The 25,638-nt window shown below is 43.2% G+C and overlaps 1 protein-coding gene across 2 annotated transcripts in view; it reads left to right on the plus strand.

The window, feature by feature from the left end:
* The window catches only part of LOC106598805 (ephrin type-B receptor 3), a 51,607-nt gene that overhangs the window by 19,489 nt on the left and 6,480 nt on the right, over positions 1 to 25,638 (plus strand). For both annotated transcript variants that reach the window (XR_014391839.1, XM_014189812.3), the window contains exons 7-14: positions 7,451 to 7,607; positions 8,284 to 8,392; positions 8,682 to 8,734; positions 9,315 to 9,437; positions 11,321 to 11,568; positions 21,254 to 21,469; positions 23,080 to 23,229; positions 24,689 to 24,882. Coding sequence is in view for 1 of the 2 variants with exons in the window: in XM_014189812.3 (XP_014045287.1) it covers positions 7,451 to 7,607; positions 8,284 to 8,392; positions 8,682 to 8,734; positions 9,315 to 9,437; positions 11,321 to 11,568; positions 21,254 to 21,469; positions 23,080 to 23,229; positions 24,689 to 24,882 (1,250 nt within the window). In the remaining variant the exon portion in view is untranslated. The remainder of the gene's footprint in view (positions 1 to 7,450; positions 7,608 to 8,283; positions 8,393 to 8,681; positions 8,735 to 9,314; positions 9,438 to 11,320; positions 11,569 to 21,253; positions 21,470 to 23,079; positions 23,230 to 24,688; positions 24,883 to 25,638) is intronic.

Here is a 25,638-nt window from a genome sequence, read left to right on the forward strand (position 1 = left end):
ATGTCATGGATATATTGGAATTAGTGGATATATGGAGACTTAAATACCCTGACCTAGTGAGATATACATGGTGGAGGCTTAATCAAGCTAGTTGTCTTGACTACTTTCTTATGCCATTCTCTCTGGCATCAAAAGTTTAAAAAGTGTTGATAGGGGACAGAATGTGGTCGGATCATCACATAATTGGCATATATATTACTTTTACAGAATTTCCACATGGGCGAGGATATTGGACATTTAATCAAAGCCTACTAGATGATACATTGTTTATAACTAGGACAGAATCATTTATAACTGACTTTTTCAGACATAACATAGGTACAGCAGATCCCCTTATTGTATGGGACACTTTTAAATGTGCCTTTAGAGGCCATGCAAGTCAGTACTCATCGATAAAACAAAAGCAATTTAGATCAAGAGTCCATATTAACAAAGGAAATTGAAGGTCTAACAGTATAGTTAGATAGCAATAAAAACTGTACCATAGAGGCACAGAATAAGTTAGAGGAAAAACAAAAAGAAATGGAGGAACTTATTCAAGAAAGATCCAGTGTAATATACTACTCAAAAAAATAAAGGGAACACTTAAACAACACATCCTAGATCTGAATGAAAGAAATAATCTTATTAAATACTTTTTTCTTTACATAGTTGAATGTGCTGACAACAAAATCACACAAAAATAATCAATGGAAATCCAATTTATCAACCCATGGAGGTCTGGATTTGGAGTCACACTCAAAATTAAAGTGGAAAACCACACTACAGGCTGATCCAACTTTGATGTAATGTCCTTGAAACAAGTCAAAATGAAACTCAGTAGTGTGTGGTGGCCTCCACGTGCCTGTATGACCTCCCTACAACGCCTGGGCATGCTCCTGATGAGGTGGCGGATGGTCTCCTGAGGGATCTCCTCCCAGACCTGGACTAAAGCATCCACCAACTCCTGGACAGTCTGTGGTGCAACGTGGCGTTGGTGGATGGAGCGAGACATGATGTCACAGATGTGCTCAATTGGATTCAGGTCTGGGGAACGGGCTGGCCAGTCCATAGCATCAATGCCTTCCTCTTGCAGGAACTGCTGACACACTCCAGCCACATGAGGTCTAGCATTGTCTTGCATTAGGAGGAACCCAGGGCCAACCGCACCAGCATATGGTCTCACAAGGGGTCTGAGGATCTCATCTCGGTACCTAATGGCAGTCAGGCTACCTCTGGCGAGCACATGGAGGGCTGTGCGGCCCCCCAAAGAAATGCCACCCCACACCATGACTGACCCACCGCCAAACCGGTCATGCTGGAGGATGTTGCAGGCAGCAGAACGTTCTCCACGGCGTCTCCAGACTCTGTCATGTCTGTCACGTGCTCAGTGTGAACCTGCTTTCATCTGTGAAGAGCACAGGGCGTAAGTGGCGAATTTGCCAATCTTGGTGTTCTCTGGCAAATGCCAAACGTCCTGCACGGTGTTGGGCTGTAAGCACAACCCCCACCTGTGGACGTCGGGCCCTCATACCACCCTCATGGAGTCTGTTTCTGACCGTTTGAGCAGACACATGCACATTTGTGGCCTGCTGGAGGTCATTTTGCAGGGCTCTGGCAGTGCTTCTCCTGCTCCTCCTTGCACAAAGGCGGAGGTAGCGGTCCTGCTGCTGGGTTGTTGCCCTCCTACGGCCTCCTCCACGTCTCCTGATGTACTGGCCTGTCTCCTGGTAGCGCCTCCATGCTCTGGACACTACGCTGACATACACAGCAAACCTTCTTGCCACAGCTCGCATTGATGTGCCATCCTGGATGAGCTGCACTACCTGAGCCACTTGTGTGGGTTGTAGACTCCGTCTCATGCTACCACTAGAGTGGAAGCACCGCCAGCATTCAAAAGTGACCAAAACATCAGCCAGGAAGCATAGGAACTGAGAAGTGGTCTGTGGTCCCCACCTGCAGAACCACTCCTTTATTGGGGGTGTCTTGCTAATTGCCTATAATTTCCACCTGTTGTCTATTCCATTTGCTTAACAGCATGTGAAATTTATTGTCAATCGGTGTTGCTGAGTTACATTGTGTTGTTTAAGTGTTCCCTTTATTTTTTTGAGCAGTGTATATTATATAAATAAAGCGAACTGGATAGAATATGGGGTAAAATGCACCAAATAATTTTTCAATCTTCAATATAGAAATGCTACCAAAAAAAATGTATCGAAACTTGTTACAAATGATGGAGTTACGCATGATTCACCGAATGATATTTTGAGAGAGGAAGTAAAGTACTTTAAGAATATTTTTTTGTTTCAGTCTCCTCCATCTTCACTAACTGAAGCTAATTGTATAGATTTGTTTCCTAATTATAATGTAAAATTAACAGCTGTACAGAAAGACTCATGTGAAGGCCAAATTACAGAGGAGGAACTTCTTAATGCAATTAAAGCCTTTAAGGCTGGGAAAACTCCAGGGCTGGATGGCATACCAGTGGAAGTAAACAAAACTTTTTTTGATATACTTAGAGGACCATTATTAGCATGTTTTAACCACTCCTATATAAATGGTAGATTATCAGACACGCAACAAGAAGGTCTGATATCATTATTACTGAAACAGGACCCAAGTGGTATATATAAAGATCCAGTCCATTTAAAAAACTGGAGACCTCTTACACTTCAGTGTTGTGATGTAAAAATCCTAGCTAAATGCTTGGCGTACAGAATTAAAAAAGTATTGTCAGATATTATTCATCCTAATCAGACAGGTTTTTTACATGGACGATACATTGGACATAATATAAAACAAGTACTGGAATCAATAGAATACTATGAAATATCGGGGACATCAGGCCTGGTTTTCATAGCTGATTTTGAAAAGGCTTTTGATAAAGTACGACTGGAGTTTATATATAAATGCCTAGAATATTTCAATTTTGGGGAATCTCTTATAAAGTTGGTTGAAGTTATGTATCGTAACCCTAGGTGTAAAATAGTAGATATTGGGTAGAACTCAGAAAATGTTAAACTATCTTGAGGAGTAAAACAAGGTTGTCCACTATCGGCATATCTATTTATTATTGCCATCGAAATGTTAGCTGTTAAAATTAGATCAAACAATAATATCAAGGGATTAGAAATCCGTGGCTTAAAAACTAAGGTGGCATTGTACGCTGATGATTCATGTTTTCTTTTAAAACCACAATTATAATCTCTCCATGGCCTCATAGAAAATCTAGATACGTTTGCTATTCTCTCTGGATTAAAACCAAATTATGATGGATCACTAAAAAATGCTAATTTTACATTACCATGTAGTTTACCAATTAAATGGTCTGATGGAGATGTGGACATACTCGGTATACAAATCCCAAAAGAAAGAAGTGATCTTACTCCAATAAATTTTTATAGAAAGTTAGCAAAAATAGATAAGATCTTGCTACCATGGAAAGGAAAATACCTGTCTATTTGTGGAAAAATCACCCTGATTAACTCTTTAGTCATATCACAGTTTAACTATTTGCTTTTGGTTTTGCCTACACCTAGTGACCTGCTTTTTAAATTATATGAACAAAAAATATTCAATTTTATTTGGAATGGCAAGACAGACAAAATTTAAAGGGCCTATTTATATAACAAATATGAATTCGGAGGGCAGAAATGATTAAGAATTAAAGCATTAGACCTCTCACTAAAGGCATCAGTCATACAAAAGTTATACTTAAATCCAAACTGGTTCTCTAGTAAACTGGTAGGAATGTCTCATCCTATGTTCAAGAATGGCCTTTTCCCCTTTATTCAGATTACAACTGCTCACTTTCTGTTGTTTGAAAGGGAAATAATCTCCAAAATATCGTTATTTTTTTAAACAAGCCTTAGAAAGTTGGTTGCAATTTCAGTTTAATCCACCTGAAAAGACAGAACAAATAATACAACAAATATTGTGGTTAAACTCAAATATACTAATTGATTAAAAAAACATATTTTTTCAAAGAAATGTTTAGAAAGGGTATAATTTTAGTGAATGATATCATAAATAGGACTGGTGGAGTTATGTCACACATGCAGCTAACACAGACATATGTAAATGTCTGCTCTACCCAAAATTACAACCAACTATTTGCAGCATTACCACAAAAATGGAAGAGGCAAGTAGAAGGGGAAAAAAAGTAAGGAACTTGTATGTCGGCCCTGTATTAAAGAACATAAATGGTTAAAGAAAAGTGTGATAAATAAAAACATTTACCAATTTCATTTAAGGAGCAAAAAACTGACAGCTGTGCCATATAAATTACAAAATAGTTGGGAAGAGATTTGCGATGTACCCATTCCATGGCACAAGGTTTATCAATTGATACGCAAAACAACGCCAGATTCAAAACTTCAAATTTTTCAATTTAAATTTCTATACAAAATTCTTGCAACCAATAGAATGTTATATATATGGGGGATACAATCTTCCCAGCTCTGCAGATTCTGCTGTGAGGAGGCAGAGTCATTAGATCATTTATTTTGGTATTGTCAATATGTAGCTTGTTTTTGGTCACAGGTCCAGGAATGGCTGAAGAATTGCAACATTTGCCTAGAACTAACGCTGCAGATAGCAATACAGGGTGATTTGAAAAGCCATAGTCAATCAATCAATAATATAATAATTATTTTAGCAAAAAAATTATTTTTAATTTACAATCTGTAGAAACTATGAGAATAGAAAGGTTCAGTACTTTTGTGAAGCATCACAGCACAGCTGAAAAATAGATGGCAAATAGAAATCCAAAATGTGTGGTGTTGAGAGATAGATGAGAGGGGTTGAATGGAGCTGAAGGGTGGGACTAATAACAAGATAACCAATGTAAAACATACGGGGTCTGTAAAATGTATATAGGTTCAGAAATTTTGTGAAATAGCACAGTTACAAATAGAAATCAAACTGGATGGACATCAGACTTAGAGGAAGGACTAAAAACAAAGAAAATATAACTATAGTAAAATAGATTGTGTCTGTAAAAGGTGTATAATATGTATAAACTGAAGGTAGAAGCCGAAGTGTTATTGTTTATTAGTTTCCTCCAATTGGGGGAAGGGTGGTAGGGTTTGCGGGAAATAATAAAGGTATATTCCAAAAAAAGCATGTATATCTATATAGGTATGTGTATTTAAATATGTGTATATGTATGCATATGTGTATGTAAGTGTATGTATGTATATGGATATATATATTTACCAAAAAAAGATATGGGGGATTGGAAATGATGCAGACAATTACATTGATGGAAGCAACAATCTTTCCGCTATATTAAGTTGATCCACCTCTTAAATAAAAAAATACAAACTCAGGCAGTAGGAAGCTCTCTCATCCATTTATATGCAGATGATACAGTCTTATACTCAGCCCCGGATGTTGTATAAAAAGCTCTACAACAAAGCTTTCTTATGCTTCGAACACACTGACAGCGTCATTGCGCAAAATAGTACACATCGTCATCTGAATATGTATGCAAAAAAAGTTCAACATTCACCTTCTACCATTTCTGTCAAGCTGTCTACGCATACAGTTTGACGGCATACGTTTGACAAATCCAACGTATGCACCACACTGAATGCACTGCAACTGCCTCTGCAACAGAATGCTGATGGGCAAACGCAGCGTTTCATTGGAAATGAATGTAATTCTGGTGTACCAAAATGCAAAGACGCTGTTGGTGTTTTTGAAGCGTTAGAGTCCAACAAGCTTTCTCTGCCCTTAACCTTGTTCTGAACATCTCCAAAACAATGTGGTTTGGTAAGAAGAATGCCCCTCTCCCCAACAGTGTGATTACTACCTCTGAGGGTTTAGAGCTTGAGGTAATCACCTCATTCGAGTACTTGGGAGTATGGCTAGAAGGTACATTGGCCTTCAATCAGCACATATCAAAGCTGCAGGCTAAGGTTAAATCTAGACTTGGTTTCCTCTATCGTAATCGCTACTCATTCACCACAGCTGCCAAACTAACTCTGATTCAGATGACCATCCTACCCATGCTAGATTACGGAGATGTCATTTATAGATCGGCAGGTAAGGGTGCTCTTGAGCGGCTAGATGTTCTTTACCATTTGTCCATCAGATTTGCCACCAATGCTCCTTATAGGACACATCACTGCACTCTATACTGCACCCCTCATCCTCCACATACAACACCCTTTCTGCCAGTCACATTCTGTTAAAGGTCCCCAAAGTACACACATCCCTGGGTCGCTTCTCTTTCAGTTGCAGCGACTGGAACGAGCTGCAAAAACACTCAAACTGGACAGTTTTATCTCCATCTCTTCATTCTAAGACTCAATCATGGACACTTACTGACAGTTGTGGCTGCTTCACGTGATGTATTGTTGTCTCTACCTTCTTGCCTTTGTGCTGTTGTCTGTGCCCAATAATGTTTGTACCATGTTTTGTGCTGCTACCATGTTTTGTGATGCTGCCATGTTGTTGTCATGTGGTGTTGCTACCATGCTGTGTTGTGATGTGTTGCTGCCATGCTATGTTGTTGTCTTAGGTCTTTCTTTATGTAGTGTTGTGTTGTCTCTCTTGTCGTGATGTGTGTTTTGTCCTATATTTTTATTCTTAATCCCAGCCCCCGTCCCTGCAGGAGGCCTTTTGCCTTTTAGTAGGCCGTCATTGTAAATAAGAATTTGTTCTTAACTGACTTGCCTAGTTAAAAAAATGTAATAACAAAAATGGTTTCATATGCCTACAAACATGTACAATAAATAGCAAAATCACAATAATGGCTTTAGATCATTGTCATGGCCTCGACTAAGTCTAGGACCCTCATGGGTGTGGAAATGTGTGTGAGAGAGGACACTTTTTGTTGTTGTTGTATTTAACCTTTATTTAACTAGGCAAGTCAGTTAAGAACAAATTCTTATTTACAATGATGGCCTATCCCGGCCAAACCCGGGCCAATTGTGCGCTGCCCTATGGGACTCCCAATCACGGCCAGATGTGATACAGCCTGGATTCAAACCAGGGACTGTATTGACCCTCTTGCCTTAGACCGCTGCGCGACTCGGGAGCCCTATAATAAGTTGTTCCCTGGCAGGGAATCGAACCCGGGCCATGGCGGTGAGAGTGCCAAATCCTAACCACTAGACAACACAACCACTCCCTACTATAATCAGATGGTCTTCAGGGTGGGCCCCTGTGGACCCCCTTCCAGCAGTGTCTTCTCTCTTCATCTGTTGACCTTATCTCAAGTTGAGTTACACATCCCTCATGGTCCTGGTATGGTAACATGGTAACATGGTAACATGAATAAGTATATTTCCAGCTAGAATCCAACAAGTCTAATTCAGGGGACCCCATTTTTTCCGCCAGAAATTCTGGGGACCCCCGACTTTGAATACCACTGGTCTAAGCTGTGTTACTGTAAAAGCATGTGACAACTGCTGATATTAAAAGGGCTTCATAAATACATGTGATTGATTGATGTGTTCCACAGGGCCAGGCCATGTCTCACACGGTGACAGCCCAGCACAGCTCAGTCAGTGTGGAGGGATTGAGGGCTGCCACTCCCTACGTGGTCCAGGTCCGGGCTCGCACCGTGGCCGGCTATGGCCGCTACAGCATCCCTAAGGACTTCAGCACCTCAACACACAGTAAGTCATTTCATTTCTCCTCCTCCTCCTCCTCCTTCACTACTTCATTGTCACACTCTTTCTCTCTGCGTTCTGTGTCTGTCTCTCTCTCTTTCCCGCTCTCTCTCCTCCTTCTCCGCCTTCACTACTTTGTCTTTCCTTCTCTGTCTCTCTCCCTTCCCTTCTATCCCATCACTATTTATCATTGTCCTTCACCATTGATAATGCCTCATCTTTTTATTCACCGGTGTTCTAAAGATGTTCTATGTTATCTTTAATCAGTACTTGCATCCATCCAAGCAGTGAAAGAACTCTGAACAAGCTATTTCAAGGAGCTGTGCCTTTTTTACAGGCCCTTCCCAATAATGCATAATACAATTTTAAATAAACACAACTTGGCTATATACACAGGTTAGCATATTATGGTAGCAGATGAATGAAAGGTGAATACAAATAACATTGAAGTCAAATTAATATTAGAGTATTGTTTATTTTACTGTGCATTGCTTTTCGTAATGACGTGTATTTTTTGTGAAGAAAAAAACCCAAACCATTTATACACAGATTGGAATACAATGCCCATTATTTGTTTTGCCATGAATCTGCCTCCATATTTCACAAGCTGTTTCTTTAAGAATTTCTTCAGTGACATTCCAGGTGTTTATTCTTTGTTTATTATTTCTTCGATGACCTTTAGGTGACCCTATGAAGTCAGTGCAGGACCAGCTGCCTCTCATAGTGGGCTCAGCGTCTGCCGGTCTCGTGGTCATCGTCGCCCTTGTGGTCATTGCCATAGTTTGCTCTCGGTAAGTGTTTGACTTGTATGTATTTATCTAACAGGCCTTTTTAAGTCATTATTTTGACATTTTTTGGTCATTGTTTGGTATCTTGGTTCCTTGAATCCTGAAAAGGTCCTTAGAAAGGCTTTAGCCACCCTGAGCATTGTTCCATTCTTCCAATCCCGACTGTCTGCAGACTATCTGCTATCTCCTGCTTGTTATTTGAAAGCAGCCTGTGTATCTACTGTGGAGTGCCTGCCAAGACAGAGGATGGATGATGTGAATGAGATTGTGCGTGTGTGGTCCTTGTTTATAGGAAGCAACGCAGCGGTTCGGAGCTGGAGTACACAGAGAAGCTGCAGCAGTACGGTGAGTACTGAGGGGAAGGTGTGTGTCTGTTGGGGGAGGGGGTTGTGTGTGTGTGTTGGGGGAGGGGTGTGTGTGTGTGTGTGTGTGTGTGTGTGTGTGTGTGTGTGTGTGTGTGTGTGTGTGTGTGTGTGTGTGTGTGTGTGTGTGTGTGTGTGTGTGTGTGTGTGTGTGTGTGCGTGTCTGTGCGTGTGTGTGTGTGTCTGTGCGTGTCTGTGCGTGTGTGTGTGTGCGTGTGTGTGCGGGTGTGTGTGTGTGTGTGTGTTTGTGCGTGTGTGTGTGTGTCTGTGCGTGTCTGTGCGTGTGTGTGTGTGTGTGTGTGTGTCTGCATGTGTGAGTGTCAGCGCGTGTGTGAGTGCATGTTGTGAGTGCAGACTTGGAGAGCTGCGCCTTTCTGTGGTCCTTTGTTCAAACCAGGACATGTCCAACTGCTGTTCATGCATCAAATTTGATTCCATTCATAACTGTATTAGTTAATAATGCCGCATTTGAACGCAACAACAAAGAACTGCCAGTGTCATGAATATCTGATGAATGTGTGTATTCAAGAACATGTGATGCATTCCTCCCTTCATCTCTGTAGTTTCTCCTGGGGTGAAGGTGTACATTGATCCGTTCACTTATGAGGACCCCAATGAGGCAGTCCATGAGTTTGCCAAGGAGATTGACATCTCGTGTGTGAAGATTGAGGAGGTCATTGGTGCAGGTAACCAACATAGCTAGGTGTTGAAGTGCGGTGTTCAGAGGGCAGGGTTTTGGGAGGGAGTGGATTTTCTGTTTGGGGGTGGGGTATTTGTGAAGATGGAGGGATGTTTTGGGACAGGTGTGTGTTTAGGGGAGTGGGTGATGTTGGGGTGGGTTATTGGTTGAACAAGATGTGTGTTGGGTGGGAGGAGTGTGTGTTGGGTGGGAGGTGTGGAGAGTAGGTGTGGAGGTGTGGAGGGTAGGTATGGAGGGTAGGTGTGGGGGGTAGGTGTGGAAGGGAGATGTGGAGGGGGAGGTGTGGACGGGAGGTGAGGAGGGGGAGGTGCGGGGGGGAGGTGTAGAAGGGAGGTGTAGAAGGGAGGTGTAGGGAGGGGGAGGTGTGGAAGGGAGGTAGGGAGGGGGAGGTGTGGAAGGGAGGTGTGGAAGGGGAGGTGTGGAAGGGGAGGTGTGGAGGGGGAGGTGTGGGGGGGTAGGTGTGGAAGGGAGTTGTGGAAGGGAGGTGTGGAGGGGGAGGTGTGGAGGGGGAGGAGTGGAAGGGAGGTGTGGAGGGGGAGGTGTGGAAGGGGAGTGGTGGAGGGGGAGGTGTAGAAGGGAGGCGTGGAGGGGGAGGAGTGGAGGGGGAGGTGTGGAGGGTAGGTGTGGAAGGGGAGTGGTGGAGGGGGAGGTGTGGACGGGAGGCGTGGAGGGGGAGGAGTGGAGGGGGAGGCGTGGAGGGGGAGGCGTGGAGGGGGAGGCGTGGAGGGGGGAGGTGTGGAGGGTAGGTGTCAGTGAAACAACTTCTTCTGTCGTCCAGCTAGTTTGCTGTTTCTTCTCCAAGAGCATGTGTTCTTTCTCCTGACTTCACCCTGAACCATATGTTCCTTTATTTCTCTTCCTCTCTCTCTTCTCCTTTATAAACACACAACTTTTTACCAAGGCACCAAAACTCCCAGGCTCCTCATCCGTTCCCTCTCCCCCTCCACCGGTCCTAGGCTCCACTCCCGGTCACGGGATGATCTTTCCTTCTCTCCATCCCTCCCCAACCTCTCAGACCCCTAAGTTTCCTGTCTCTCTCTTTTCCTACCTTCTTCATTCACTCTCTCTCCTACACAGCTCAACCCCCATCCCTCGCTCTTTTACGATCTCCTTCTTCCTTTCACTCCTATATTTCTAGAGTTCCTCTTCCTCCTCCTCTTCTTCCTCCTCCTTGGTTCAACCAGTAATGCTCCCTCCCTCCCTCTCCCTCACTCCTCCTCCTCTCTCCCCTCTTCCTCCACTCCCCTCTCTCCCTCTTCCTCCACTCCCTCCTCCCTCTTCCTCCACTCCCCTCTCTCCTCCCTCTTCCTCCACTCCATCCTCCCTCTTCCTCCACTCCCCTCTCTCCCTCCTCCCTCTTCCTCCACTCCCCTCTCTCCCTCCTCCCTCTTCCTCCACTCCCCTCTCTCTCCTCTCTCTTCCTCCACTCCCTCCTCCCTCTTCCTCCCCTCCCCTCTCTCCCTCCTCCCTCTTCCTCCACTCTCCTCTCTCTCCTCTCTCTTCCTCCACTCCCTCCTCCCTCTTCCTCCCCTCCCCTCTCTCTCCTCCCTCTTCCTCCACTCCATCCTCCCTCTTCCTCCACTCCCCTCTCTCCCTCCTCCCTCTTCCTCCACTCCCCTCTCTCTCCTCTCTCTTCCTCCACTCCCTCCTCCCTCTTCCTCCCCTCCCCTCTCTCCCTCCTCCCTCTTCCTCCACTCTCCTCTCTCTCCTCTCTCTTCCTCCACTCCCTCCTCCCTCTTCCTCCACTCCCCTCTCTCCCTCCTCCCTCTTCCTTCACTTCCCTTCCCCTTCCCAACCCTCACCCTCTTCCACCCCCTACCCCCCCCCCCCCCTCTCCACCACCCCCCTTCCCCCCAACCCTCCACCCAGGTGAGTTTGGGGAGGTGTGCCGCGGGTGCCTGAAGCAGCCCGGGCGCCGTGAGGCGGTGGTGGCCATTAAGACACTGAAGGCGGGCTACACGGAGCGCCAGAGGCGGGACTTCCTTGGCGAAGCGTCAATCATGGGCCAGTTTGACCACCCCAACGTGATCCGGCTGGAGGGCGTGCTGACCCGCAGCTGCCCCGTGCTCATCATCACCGAGTTCATGGAGAACGGAGCGCTGGACTCCTTCCTCAGGGTGAGTGCGGCTGACAGTTGTGATGATGTGCGGAATTGTACATGATAAATCTAATTGATATCGAGTCTACCATACTACATAAAAACCTGGAGTCACGCATAATCACACATACCACCACCTACACACCAGTAATGCTTAGAGTCATACCGAACACACACCAGTAATGCGTAGAGTCATACCGGATACACACCAGTAATGCTTAGAGTCATACCGAACACACACCAGTTATGCTTAGAGTCATACCGAACACACACCAGTAATGTTTAGAGTCATACCGAACACACACCAGTAATGCGTAGAGTCATACCGGATACACACCAGTAATGCTTAGAGTCATACCGAACACACACCAGTTATGCTTAGAGTCATACCGAACACACACCAGTAATGCTTAGAGTCATACCGAACACACACCAGTAATGCTTAGAGTCATACCGAACACACACCAGTTATGCTTAGAGTCATACCGAACACACACCAGTTATGCTTAGAGTCATACCGAACACACACCAGTTATGCTTAGAGTCATACCGAACACACACCAGTAATGCTTAGAGTCATACCGAACACACACCAGTAATGCTTAGAGTCATACCGAACACACACCAGTTATGCTTAGAGTCATACCGAACACACACCAGTTATGCTTAGAGTCATACCGAACACACACCAGTTATGCTTAGAGTCATACCGAATACACACCAGTAATGCTTAGAGTCATACTGAACACACACCAGTAATGCTTAGAGTCATACCGAATACACACCAGTAATGCTTAGAGTCATACTGAACACACACCAGTTATGCTTAGAGTCATACCGAATACACACCAGTAATGCTTAGAGTCATACCGAACACACACCAGTAATGCTTAGAGTCATACCGAACACACACCAGTAATGCTTAGAGTCATACCGAACACACACCAGTGGACGCTGATGGGGGAAGTACAGAACTTCTACAACTTAGAGAGTTCTATTACAGTAGGCAATAGGCATTGGGCACTGTACACACACAGTAATGCTCTCTCACTCAGTAAGAGTTAATTAACCTCGATGAGCTCTTACGAGAATGGCGCACCGTTCAAGTCCATTCATAGGTGGTCATACTTAAGCAATACGGCACAAGGGGGTGTGGTATATGCCAATATACCACGGCTAAGGGCTGTTCTTAGCACGACGCAACGCGGAGTGCCTGGATACAGCCCTTAGCCGTGGTATATTGGCTGTATATCACAAACCCCCTAGGTGCCTTATTGCTATCCCGCCTTATCTCAGCCCACTAGTCACCATAGCAGCACCCACCTGTAGCACGCGCTCCAGCAGGTATATCTCACTGGTCACCCCCAAAGACAATTCCTCCTTTGGCCGCCTCTCCTTCCAGTTCTCTGCTGCCAATGACTGGAACGAACTGCAAAAATCTCTGAAACTGGAGACTCTTACCTCCCTCACTAGATTTAAGCACCCGCTGTCAGAGCAGCTCACAGATCACTGCACCTGTACATAGCTCATCTGTAAATAGCCCATCCAATCTACCTCATCCCCATACTGTATTTATGTATTTATCTTACTCCTTTGCACCCCAGTATCTCTACTTGCACATTCATCTTCTGCACATCCTACCATTCCAGTGTTTAATTGCTATATTGTAAGTCCTTCGCCACCATGGCCTATTTATTGCCTTACCTCCTGTATCCTACCTCATTTACACATGCTGTATATAGATATTTCTGCTGTATTATTGACTGTATGTTTGTTTATTCCATGTGTAACTCTGTGTTGTTTTATGTGTCGAACTGCTTTGCTTTATCTTGGCCAGGTCGCAGTTGCAAATGAGAACTTGTTCTCAACTAGCCTACCTGGTTAAATAAAGGTGAAATAAAAAATACAAAAATTATAATAAATTGCTTACCAACGTAAATAGAGCAGTAGAAATCGATGTTTTGTCATACCCGTGGTATACGGTCTGATATACCACGGCTGTCAGCCAATCAGCTTTCAGGGCTGGAACCACCCAGTTTATAATATGGAATAGGTTAATCTCGATGTAGTTATGCAGTAGCTTCTCTCCTTTCTGTAACAGTTAACCCAGATATTACAGTCCAATGTTGTCCTATATATATTTTTTTAATCCCAGCCCCCGTCCCCGCAGGAAGCCTTTTGCCTTTTGGTAGGCCGTCATTGCAAATAAGAACTGACTTGCCTAGTTAAAGGTTAAATTAAAAATAAATTAAAAATAAATGGTGTATAACATTAATAAATACAAATAATCTCTCTTACTGGATACATTTACGATCATAAAGTACAGAGCAATGTCCATAACCCTCCTTGGTTCATCTCATTTCATCTCATCTCATTTCAATTCATCTCATTTAATTTCATCTCATTTCATCTCATTTCAATTCATCTAATTTATTTTAATTTCATCTCATTTCATCTCATCTCATCTCTCGTGACTCAAGCTCAAGCTCATCTCGTGACTCAAGCTCAGCCTCTCACTCCTTCTCACACACTCCTGTCAGTCAGATGTCCATCCAGCTACATTTGTGTTTGTTTGTGTGTGTGACTCATAGATACACACTGCAGTGATCTAGGGATGTCCCGTCAAACTACTGTGCCTGGCTCTGGGATGCAGGCAGAACTACACACATGTACACATGTGAACGCACATAACACATGCATAACAACAAGAAACACATTTGCACTCAAGGATAAACACAAACACACACTCCCAAGCAGGACTGCCCTATCCATCTATGCCTCCAATGCATTAGGGCTGTGACGATACCAGCATTGTCATGTTTTTTCCATGGCAAAAATGAAAACACAAAGCAGACCAAACTGTGCTGTTGTGTTATAGCTTGTAAAAGAAATAAATGTGACTCTGGACGACAACATAATGATGTTTGTTTCCAACATTAGGGCTGTTTTCCTAAAGAAGTTACATCTGCTTAGGGTTTGGTTTCCTTGCCACCCAGCCTTGTTATGAATCACAGGGGTGTAAATTTGGTTTTAGTGGAGGGGGTGGGGCATATTTGTATTTATTTTTTATTCATTTAAATCCAGTCGGATAAACACTCCAAACAGCCTACCCGACCGCTCAGAGGCATCCGCATGGTCCTAAAGCACACAGTTGCCTCGTTTTGTATCACATTCCAATGATAAAACTGGGGGGGACAAAAATGCCATTTCAAAATGTGAAAGTTGCCCCCCTGAGTTCCCCCCTGATGAATCATGTTGTTAACATACCCATCCAAATGTGTTTTCATGTCAAACTCCATTCAAGTGTAAAGAACAAAGCAGTATGTTTAGATACTTGGCATGTTGGGAATCTAACCCTCCTGAGTTCATGACAAATGAACCTTGATTTCCAGGCTCCTTGAGACATGGAAGTATGCCATCACAGAACTAATGAGAAATGGGACTGGTTACGGAGCTGTTTATAAAAATAGAATCATTAGAACGAACATCCCCATTCAAGTCAGAAGGTTGGCATTTATTTGAATGACTCATATACTGGAGGCAGCTCTGCAGAGTGGTCACTAGCTGGCACAGCCACAACGTCATCACATCTGATTTTAAACCTAACCTTAACCCTAATGCCTAACCCTAACCTAAACATTTTTGTTTGCATACATTTTTATGATTTTGCAGCTGGCCCACCTAGCGGAAATCGCTCAGTTCGGCCTCCAAGGCAAGATTCATAACAATAAATGTCAACCTGCTTCAAGTCAAGGAGACATGATTTTCCATTCTAGTTATTCTATTTCTATGGATCTGTTGTGAGTGGTAGCATGGTTCCATCAACTCAATGCTTAATTAATTTCAGTCAAGACTAGATAAGCAGAGAAAGGTTGAACCTCTAGTCATTCTGGGAAAAGATAATTGAATTCTAACTGTAACTAATTATCAGTGGACTGTCCTATTCACTTTCATGCTGTAGCAACACACACACACCTCTAACTATTACATGTTTAAATGACTCATTAGATGGGATCAGACACATGGTAATCTGTTGCAGACTGACAGAACCAGTCATGGATAGTTATGCCATATGTTATGTTTATGTAGGCTTATGTAGGTTTATGTTTATGAAGGCTTTTGTGAGTGGTAGCATGGTTCCATCAACTCAATGCATAATTCATTTCAGTCAAGACCAGATAAGCAGAGAAAGGTTGGTTTATGTTTAAGTAGGCTTATATAGGTATATGTTTATGTAGGCTTATGTAGGTGTATGTTTATTATGTTTATTCTAGGCTTATGTAGGTTTATGTTTATGTAGGCTTATGTAGGTTAATGTTCATGTAGTCTTATGTAGGTTTATGTTTATGTAGGCTTATGTAGGTTAATGTTCATGTAGTCTTATGTAGGTTTAGGTTTATGTAGGCTTATGTGGTTTATGTTTATGAAGGCTTATGTAGGTTTATATTTATGTAGGCTTATGTAGGTTAATGTTCATGTAGTATTATGTAGGTTTATGTTTATGAAGGCTTATGTAGGTTTATATTTATGTAGGCTTATGTAGGTTTATGTTTATGAAGGCTTATGTAGGTTAATGTTTATGTAGGCTTATGTAGGTTTATGTTTATGAAGGCTTATGTAGGTTTATGTTTATGTAGGTTTATTTAGGTTTATGTAGACTTATGTTTATGAAGGCTTATGTAGGTTTATGTTGGCTTATGTAGGTTAATGTTTATCTAGGCTTATGTAGGTTTATGTTTATGTAGGCTTATGTAGGTTTATGTTTATGTAGGTTTATGTAGGTTTATGTTTATGTAGACTGACTGAAAATAAATAAATATAAATGTGTTGTATTTATAATGGAGTTTTTCCTTTTCTTGTGGCAACAGGTCACAAATCTTGCTGCTGTGATGGCACAATGTGGTATTTCACCCAATAGATATGGGATTTTATCAAAATTGGATTTGTTTTTGAATTCTTTGTAGGTCTGTGTAATCTGAGGGAAAGAAATGTCTCTAATATGGTCATACATTTGGCAGGAGGTTAGGAATTGCAGCCCAGTTTCGACCTCATTTTGTGGGCAGTGTGCATATAGCCTGTCTTCTCTTGGGAGCCAGGTCTGTCTACGGTGGCCTCTCTCAATAGCAAGGCTATGCTCACTGAGTCTGTACATAGTCCAAGATTTCCTTAATTTTGGATCAGTCACAGTGATCAGGCATTCTACCATTGTGTACTCTCTGTTAAGGGCCAAATAACATTCTAGTATTCTCCGTTTTTTGGTTAATTCTTTCCAATGTGTTAAGTAATTAGCTTTTTGTTTTGTCATGATTTGGTTGGGTCTAATTGTGTTGATGTCCTGGGGCTCTGTGGAGTCTGTTTGTGTTTGTGAACAAAGCTCCAAGACCAGCTTGCTTAGGGGACTCTTCTCCAGGTTCATCTCTCTGTTGGTGATGGCTTTGTTATGGAAGGTTTGGGAATCTGTTCCTTTTAGGTGGTTGTAGAATTGAACTGCTCTTTTCTGGATTTTGATAATTAGTGGGTATCGGCCTAATTCTGCTCTGCATGCATTATTTGGTGTTTTACGTTGTACACTGAGGATATTTTTGCAGAATTCTGCATGCAGAGTCTCAATTTGGTGTGTGTCCCATTTTGTGAATTCTTGGTTGGTGAGCAGACCCCAGATCTCCCAGCCATAAAGGGTAATGGGTTATATAACTGATTCAAGTATTTTTAGCCAGATCCGAATTGGTATGTCCAATTTTTTTTATTCTTTTTGAAAATTTTATTTCACCTTTATTTAACCAGGTAGGCCAGTTGAGAACAAGTTCTCATTTACAACTGCGGCCTGGCCAAGATAAAGCAAAGCAGTGTGACAAAAACAACAACACAGAGTTACACATGGGATAAACAAACATACAGTCAATACGTTTGTGGGTTTGGCGACGAATATGTAGCGAGGACCAGCCAACGAGAGCATACAGGTCACAGTGGTGGGTAGTATATGGGGCTTTGGTGACAAAACGCATGGCACTGTGATAGACTGCATCCAATTTGCTGAGTAGAGTGTTGGAGGCTATTTTGTAAATTACATCGCCGAAGTCAAGGATCGGTAGGATAGTCATTTTTACGAGGGTAGGTTTGGCAGCATGAGTGAAGGAGGCTTTGTTGCAAAATAGGACGCCGATTCTAGATTTAACTTTGGATTGGAGATGCTTAATGTGAGTGTGGAAGGAGAGTTTACAGTCTAGCCAGACACCTAGGTATTTATAGTTGTCCACATATTCTAAGTCAGAACCGTCCAGAGTAGTGATGCTAGTCGGGCGGGTGGGTGTGAGCAGCGATCGGTTGAAAAGCATGCATTTCATTTTACTAGCATTTAAGAGCAGGTGGAGGCCATGGAAGGAGTGTTGTATGGCGTTGACGCTTTATGTTCCTTTTGATGGCGTAGAAGCACCCTTCTTGCCTTGTCTCATTCACAGCTTTGTGTAAGTTACCTGTGGTACTGATGTTTAGGCCGAGGTAGGTAGAGTTGTCAGTGCCTAGATGGAATTTGTATTTGTGGTCCTGGCAACCTTTTTTGGAACACCATTATTTTTATCTGACTGAGATTTACTGTCAGGGCCCAGGTCTGACAGAATCTGTGCAGAAGATCTAGGTGCTGCTGTAGGCCCTCCTTGGTTGGGGACAGAAGCACCAGATCATCAGTAAACATTTGACTTCAGATTCTAGTAGGGTGAGGCCAGGTGCTGCAGACTGTTCTAGTTCCCTCGCTAATTCGTTGATATATACACTACCGTTCAAAAGTTTGGGGTCACTTAGAAATGTCCTTGTTTTTGAAAGAAATGCAAATTTTTTGTCCATTAAAATAACATCAAATTGATCAGAAATACAGTGTAGACATTGTTAATGTTGTAAATGACTATTGTAGCTGGAAACGGTAGATTCTTTATGGAATATCTACATAGGCGTACAGAGGCCCGTTATCAGCAACCATCACTCCTGTTTTCCAATGGCACGTTGTGTTAGCTAATCCAAGTTTATCATTTTAAAAGGGTAATTGATCATTATAAAACTCTTTTGCAATTATGTTTGCACAGCTGAAAACTGTTGTCCTGATTAAAGAAGCAATAAACTGGCCTTCTTTAGACTAGTTGAGTATCTGGAGCATCAGCATTTGTGGGTTCGATTACAGGCTCAAAATGGCCAGAAACAAAGAACTTTCTTCGGAAACTCGTCAGTCTATTCTTGTTCTGAGAAATTAAGGCTATTCCATGCGAGAAATTGCCAAGAAACTGAAGATCTGGTACACTGTGTACTACTCCCTTCACAGAACAGCGTAAACTGGCTCTAACCAGAATAGAAAGAGGAGTGGGAGGTCCCGGTGCACAAGTACATTTGAGTGTCTAGTTTGAGAAACAGTTCTCAACTGGCAGCTTCATTAAATAGTACCCGCAAAACACCAGTCTCAACGTCAACAGTGAAGAGGCGACTCTGCGATGCTGGCTTTCTAGGAAGAGGTCCTCTGTCCAGTGTCTGTGTTTTTGGCCTGTAATCAAACCCACAAATGCTGATGCTCCAGATACTCAAGTAGTCTAAAGAAGGCTAGTTTTATAGCTGTGTTAACATAATTGCAAAAGGGTTTTCTAATGATCAATTAGCCTTTTAAAATCATAAACTTTGATTAGCTAACACAACATGCCATTGGAACACAGGAGTGATGGTTGCTGATAATGGGCCTCTGTACGCCTATGTAGATATTCCATAAAAAATCTGCTGTTTCCAGCTACAATAGTAATTTACAACATTAAAATGTCTACACTGTATTTTTGATCAATTTGATGTTATTTTAATGGACAAAAAATGTGCTTTTCTTTCAAAAACAAGGACATTTCTAAGTGACCCCAAACTTTTGAACAGTTGTGTATGTTGAAGAGGGTGGGGCTCAAGCTTCATTCCTGTCTCACCACACAGCCCTGTGGAAAGAAATGTGTGTTTTTTTGCCAATTTTAACCACACACTTTTTGTTTGTGTGCATGGATTTTAGAATGTCTTATTTTTTTCCCCAACACTGCTTTCTATCAATTTGTATAGTAGACCCTCATTCCAAATTGAGTCAAATGTTTTTTTGAAATCAACAACGTATGAGAAGACTTTGCCTTTGTTTTGGTTTGTTTGTAAATTAGGGTGTGCAGGGTGAATACGTGGTCTGTCATACGGTAATTTGGTAAAAAGCCAATTTGACATTTGCTCAGTACATTGTTTTCACTGAGGATATGTACGAGTCTGCTGTTAATGATATAATGCAGAGGATTTCCCCAAGGTTGATGTTGACGCATATCCCACTCCACGGTAGTTATTTGGGTCAAATTTGTCTCCACTTTTGTGGATTGGGGTGATCAGTCCTTGGTTCCAAATATTGGGGAAGATGCGAGAGCTGAGGATGATGTTTAATAATTTAAGTATAGCCAATTGGAATTTGTGGTCTGTATATTTTATCATTTAATTTAGGACAACCATCAACACCACAGGCCTTTTGGGGTGAGAGGGTTTGTATTTTGTCCAGTAGTTCATTCAATGTAATCGGAGAATCCAGTTGGTTCTGGGTGTCTTTAATTGTTTATTCTAAGATGTATATTTGGTCATGTATATATCTCCATTTTGGATAAAAAACTCTTCTTGTTGTTGTTTGTTTAGTGTGTTCCAATTTTCCCAGAGCGGTTAGATTCGATGGATTCTTCAATTACATTGAGAGGATTTCTGACGTGCTGTTCCTTCTTTTTCTGTAGTGTATATCTGTATTGTTTTAGTGATTCACCAGAGTGAAGGTGTAGACTCAGGTTTTCTGGGTCTCTATGTTTTTGGTTGGATAGGTTTCTCAATTTCTTTCTTAGGTTTTTGCATTCTTCATCAAACCATTTGTCATAGTTGTTCATTTTCTTAGGTTGTCTGCTTGCAATTTTTAGATTTGATAGGGAAGCTGAGAGGTCAAATACGGTTTAGGATTTCTACTGCCAAGTTTACACCTTTCCTATTACTGTGAAACTTTTTGTCCAGGAAGTTGTCTGAAAGGGATTGAATTTGTTGTTTCCTTCCATCTATAGCATTTCTTAATATTATGCAGTTCCTTTGGCTTTGATGCCTCATGGTTGAGTATTGCTCTGTTCAAGTAGACTGTGATATTGCTGTGATCTGATAGGGATGTCATTGGGCTGACTGTAAACACTCTGAGAGACTCTGGGTTGAGGTCAGTGATAAAGTAGTCTACAGTACTACTGCCAAGAGATGAGCTAAAAATGTATCTACCGTAGGAGTCCCCTCGAAGCCTACCATTGACTAGGTGCTGTACATACCCAGCGTGCGACAGAGCTGCAGGAGTTGTGACTCATTTCTGTTGGTTATGTTGTCGTAGTTGTGCCTAGGGGGGCATATATGGGGGAGGGAATGCTGTCACCTCCAGGTAGGTGTTTGTCCCCATGTGTGCTGAGGTGGTGTCCTTTCTCTCGCTCACACTCTGTCTCTCTCTCTCTCTCTCCCTCCCCTATATATATTTCCTCTCCCATTTCCCCCATTTCTGTCTCTCTCTCTCCTCCCTTCTCTCTTTCCCTCCCTCTCTTCCTCTCCCATCCCCCTCTATCTACCCACTCCCTCTTTCTGCATTAACCCTCAATCTATCTATCTACCCTCCCTCCCCAACCGCCTCCCCATTACCCTCGCCTCCCTCACAGCTGAATGACGGACGCTTCACGGTGATCCAGCTGGTGGGCATACTGCGTGGCATCGCAGCGGGCATGAAGTACCTCTCGGACATGAACTACGTTCACCGGGACCTGGCTGCCCGCAACATCCTGGTGAACACCAACCTGGTGTGTAAGGTGTCCGACTTCGGCCTGTCCCGTTTCCTAGACGATTCATCAGCCGACCCCACTTACATTAGCTCTCTGGTGAGTGACCTGGATGGAGAGTGGGGTTGTGGGTATGGGTGACCTGGATGGAGAGGGGGGTTGTAGGTGTGGGTGACCTGGATGGAGAGGGTGGTTGTGGGTATGAGTGACCTGGATGGAGAGGGGGGTTGTAGGTGTGGGTGACCTGGATGGAGAGGGTGGTTGTGGGTATGAGTGACCTGGATGGAGAAGGGGGTTGTGGGTATGAGTGACCTGGATGGAGAGGGTGGTTGTGGGTATGAGTGACTTGGATGGAGAGGGTGGTTGTAGGTATGAGTGACCTGGATGGAGAGGGGGGTTGTAGGTATGAGTGACCTGGATGGACAGGGTGGTTGTAGGTATGAGTGACCTGGATGGAGAGGGGGGTTGTAGGTATGAGTGACCTGGATAGACAGGGTGGTTGTAGGTATGAGTGACCTGGATGGAGAGTGGGGTTGTAGGTATGAGTGACCTGGATAGACAGGGTGGTTGTAGGTATGAGTGACCTGGATGGAGAGGGGGGTTGTAGGTATGAGTGACCTGGATGGAGAGGGTGGTTGTGGGTATGAGTGACCTGGATGGAGAGGGTGGTTGTAGGTATGAGTGACCTGGATGGAGAAGGGGGTTGTAGGTATGAGTGACCTGGTTAGAGAGGGTGGTTGTGGGTATGAGTGACCTGGATGGAGAGGGTGGTTGTAGGTATGAGTGACCTGGATGGAGAGGGGGGTTGTAGGTATGAGTGACCTGGATGGAGAGGGTGGTTGTAGGTATGAGTGACCTGGATGGAGAGGGTGGTTGTAGGTATGAGTGACCTGGATGGAGAAGGGGGTTGTAGGTATGAGTGACCTGGTTAGAGAGGGTGGTTGTGGGTATGAGTGACCTGGATAGAGAGGGTGGTTGTGGGTATGAGTGACCTGGTTAGAGAGGGTGGTTGTAGGTATGAGTGACCTGGATGGAGAGGGTGGTTGTAGGTATGAGTGACCTGGATGGAGAGGGGGGTTGTAGGTATGAGTGACCTGGATGGAGAGGGGGGTTGTAGGTATGAGTGACCTGGATAGAGAGGGTGGTTGTAGGTATGAGTGACCTGGATAGAGAGGGTGGTTGTAGGTATGAGTGACCTGGATAGACAGGGTGGTTGTAGGTATGGATCTTGTTAGCTTGGTCTGTGTTTAATCGGTCTATCTATTTTTGTCTGTGTGTGTTTATCTGTGAGATTGCTTGTTTGTTTGCTTTCTTTGTTTGTTTGCAATTTTGTGTGTGTGTGTGAGTGTGCTCACTAATTTGTGTCTTCGTGTCTCTCTGCATTCTGTGATCATGTTTGTGAGACTTTGGTTACCTGTGTGTGTGTCTCTGCGTGTGTGTGTGTGTGTGTGTGTGTGTATTTCTGCATATGTGTGTCTCTGCGTGTGTTTGTGTGTCTCTGCGTGTGAGTGTGTGTGTGTGTGTGTCTCTCTGCGTGTCTGTGTGTATCTCTGCGTGTGTTTGTGTGTGTGTGTATTTCTGCGTGTTTGTGTCTCTGCTGCATGTGTCTGTGTGTGTCTACCTTCCTCTCCCTGTGTGAGTGTTTATAATGGCTCCATCGCCCAGCATGCTCCACTGTATCAACCCCGCCTCCCCCTGTGTCTCTGCAGGGAGGGAAGATTCCCATCCGCTGGACCGCCCCTGAGGCCATTGCCTTCAGGAAGTTCACCTCGGCCAGTGACGTCTGGAGCTACGGCATCGTCATGTGGGAGGTGGTGTCCTACGGAGAGAGGCCCTACTGGGACATGGGAAACCAGGATGTGAGTTAGTTCCTAGCTCCTGTTGCGTCTGATAGGCTCATACTACCAGAAGAAGTGTTTCAATATCTACTGTAGCAGACTAGAACACACTGGCATGCGACCTAGATGTCAGGTAGTTAGGTCCTAGCTCCTGTTGCGTCTGACAGATTGGAACATAGTTCCAATACCCACACTACCATACTACTTATTTATTTATTCAGGGTATTTATTTGATAGGGATAGTGCACATTAATCATTGAATTAAACATTTCAGTTTCAACATCAATGTACAAGTCCCCGTTTAGCAGCAAAGCAAATTTTCATCCATATTCCCTGAATGAATGACTTAGAATGAAATAATTTATTGGGCATGAATTGAAAGTAGTATGCTAGTATGGATGTTGGAATGGAGCCACTGTTTTATTTCAGATTCATAGTCTTGAAGGGATAGTTTACACTGAGGTACATTGCAGCTGCACTTTTAGTTTGAGCTTGACAGTTATGCTTGAGAGTTTTTATCTTCACTGTGCAGGTGGTTAGTGCAGCTTTGTTGACGTTTTTTTACTTTATTGTCTCCTGCTACCCACGTCTCCACCTGTATCTTCAATCCACAGATATTTACTACGGCAGGGTAGTTAACTACCACACACACACACACACTCATACACACAAGCTCACACGCGCACACACACTCACGCACACACACCCACTCTCTATCCCCAAAACACATCTTACCATCTCACTGGGCTTCTACCTTATTAATGAATAGAGCGCAATTATGCTCATCCAAACGTGGCATCCAACATGTTGTATCACTACAGTAGCCACTTTCAAAAGAATCATTACATTTGTGAGCAGCGAAAAACAGCAATATGAATAGTACAGATGTTGTATGATCCCAAAGGCAAATTTGCATTGCAGCAAGAAGTAACCAAAATACATAACGACAGCATATGGATATAAATAGCTTTGTAGAGAATACAAACACGTCATGACAAATAAATGAGGAAACGGGGAGTGCAAGTTGTGCAGTGCAGTAGAGAGATTCTTCATCTTTTACAAAGGCCCATTTGCTTTGTAGCAAGTAGTCAAATACATGTGAAGTGTATAGAAAGTAGAACAGAAAATAGCATATTGTAACAACAGTAATCAACTAATCAACATTAATCAACTGTAATCAACTGTAATCAACAGTAATCACATGTGATCAACAGTAATCACATGTAATCAACAGCAATCAACAGTAATCAACTGAATTAACTGACTCTTACTTTCCTTTCTGTTCTTCCTCGTGAATTAGAATTTCAATACACTTTTTAAATTAGCAGGAATTGAGAATGGAATTGATCCCTAAACCTATTCTATCATATCATATGGTATTGTATCCTGTGGTATCATAACGTATCATATTGTATCGTACTGCATTGTATACTATCACATTGTATCGCATAGTATCATATGGTATTAACCCTTTCCTTAGGTGATGACTGCGGTGGAGCAGGACTATCGTCTGCCCCCTCCTATGGACTGCCCCATGGTGCTGCACCAGCTCATGTTGGAGTGCTGGGTGAAGGAGAGGAACCTGAGGCCCAAATTCTGCCAGATCGTCAGCACCCTGGACAAGCTGCTCCGCAACGCCGCCACACTCAAAGTGGTCACCAGCACATACTCAGGGTGAGTGGAGGAGACTGGAGAGGAATTATTTCTTTATTTCTTTGCCATGGGGTGGCAACGTAGCCTAGTGGATAGAGCGTTGGACTAGTAACCGCAAGGTTGCAAATCAAATCCCCGAGCTGACAAGGTACAAATCTGTCGTTCTGCCCCTGAACAAGGCAGTTAACCCACTGTTCCTAGGCCGTCATTGAAAATAAGAATTTGTTCTTAACTGACTTGCCTTGTCAAATAAAGGTACAATTTTTATTTTTTATTTCTTTATTAAATTTATATTTTTTAAATAATAATTATTAAACTCAGCAAAAAAAGAAACGTCCCTTTTTCAGAACCCTGTCTTTCGAACATAATTTGTAAAAATCCAAATAACTTCACAGATCTTCATTGTAAAGGGTTTAAATACTGTCTCCCATGCTCATTCAATGAACCATAAACAATTAATGAACATGGACCTGTGGAACGGTCGTTAAGACACTAACAGATTACAGACGGTAGGCAATTAAGGTCAAAGTTATGACAACTTGGGACACTAAAGAGGCCTTTCTACTGACTCTGAAAAACACCAAAAGAAAGATGCCCAGGGGCCCTGCTCATCTGCGTGAACATGCCTTAGGCATGCTGCAAGGAGGCATGAGGACTGCAGATGTGCCCAGGGCAATACATTTCAATGTCCGTACTATGAGAAGCCTAAGATAGCGTAACAGGGAGACAGGACGAACAGCTGATCGTCCTCGCAATGGCAGACCAAGTGTAACAACA

This window comes from Salmo salar, chromosome 03 (genome assembly GCF_965601325.2).
Source record: "Salmo salar chromosome 03, fSalSal1, whole genome shotgun sequence".
In the NCBI taxonomy this organism is placed as follows: Eukaryota; Metazoa; Chordata; class Actinopteri; order Salmoniformes; family Salmonidae; genus Salmo; species Salmo salar.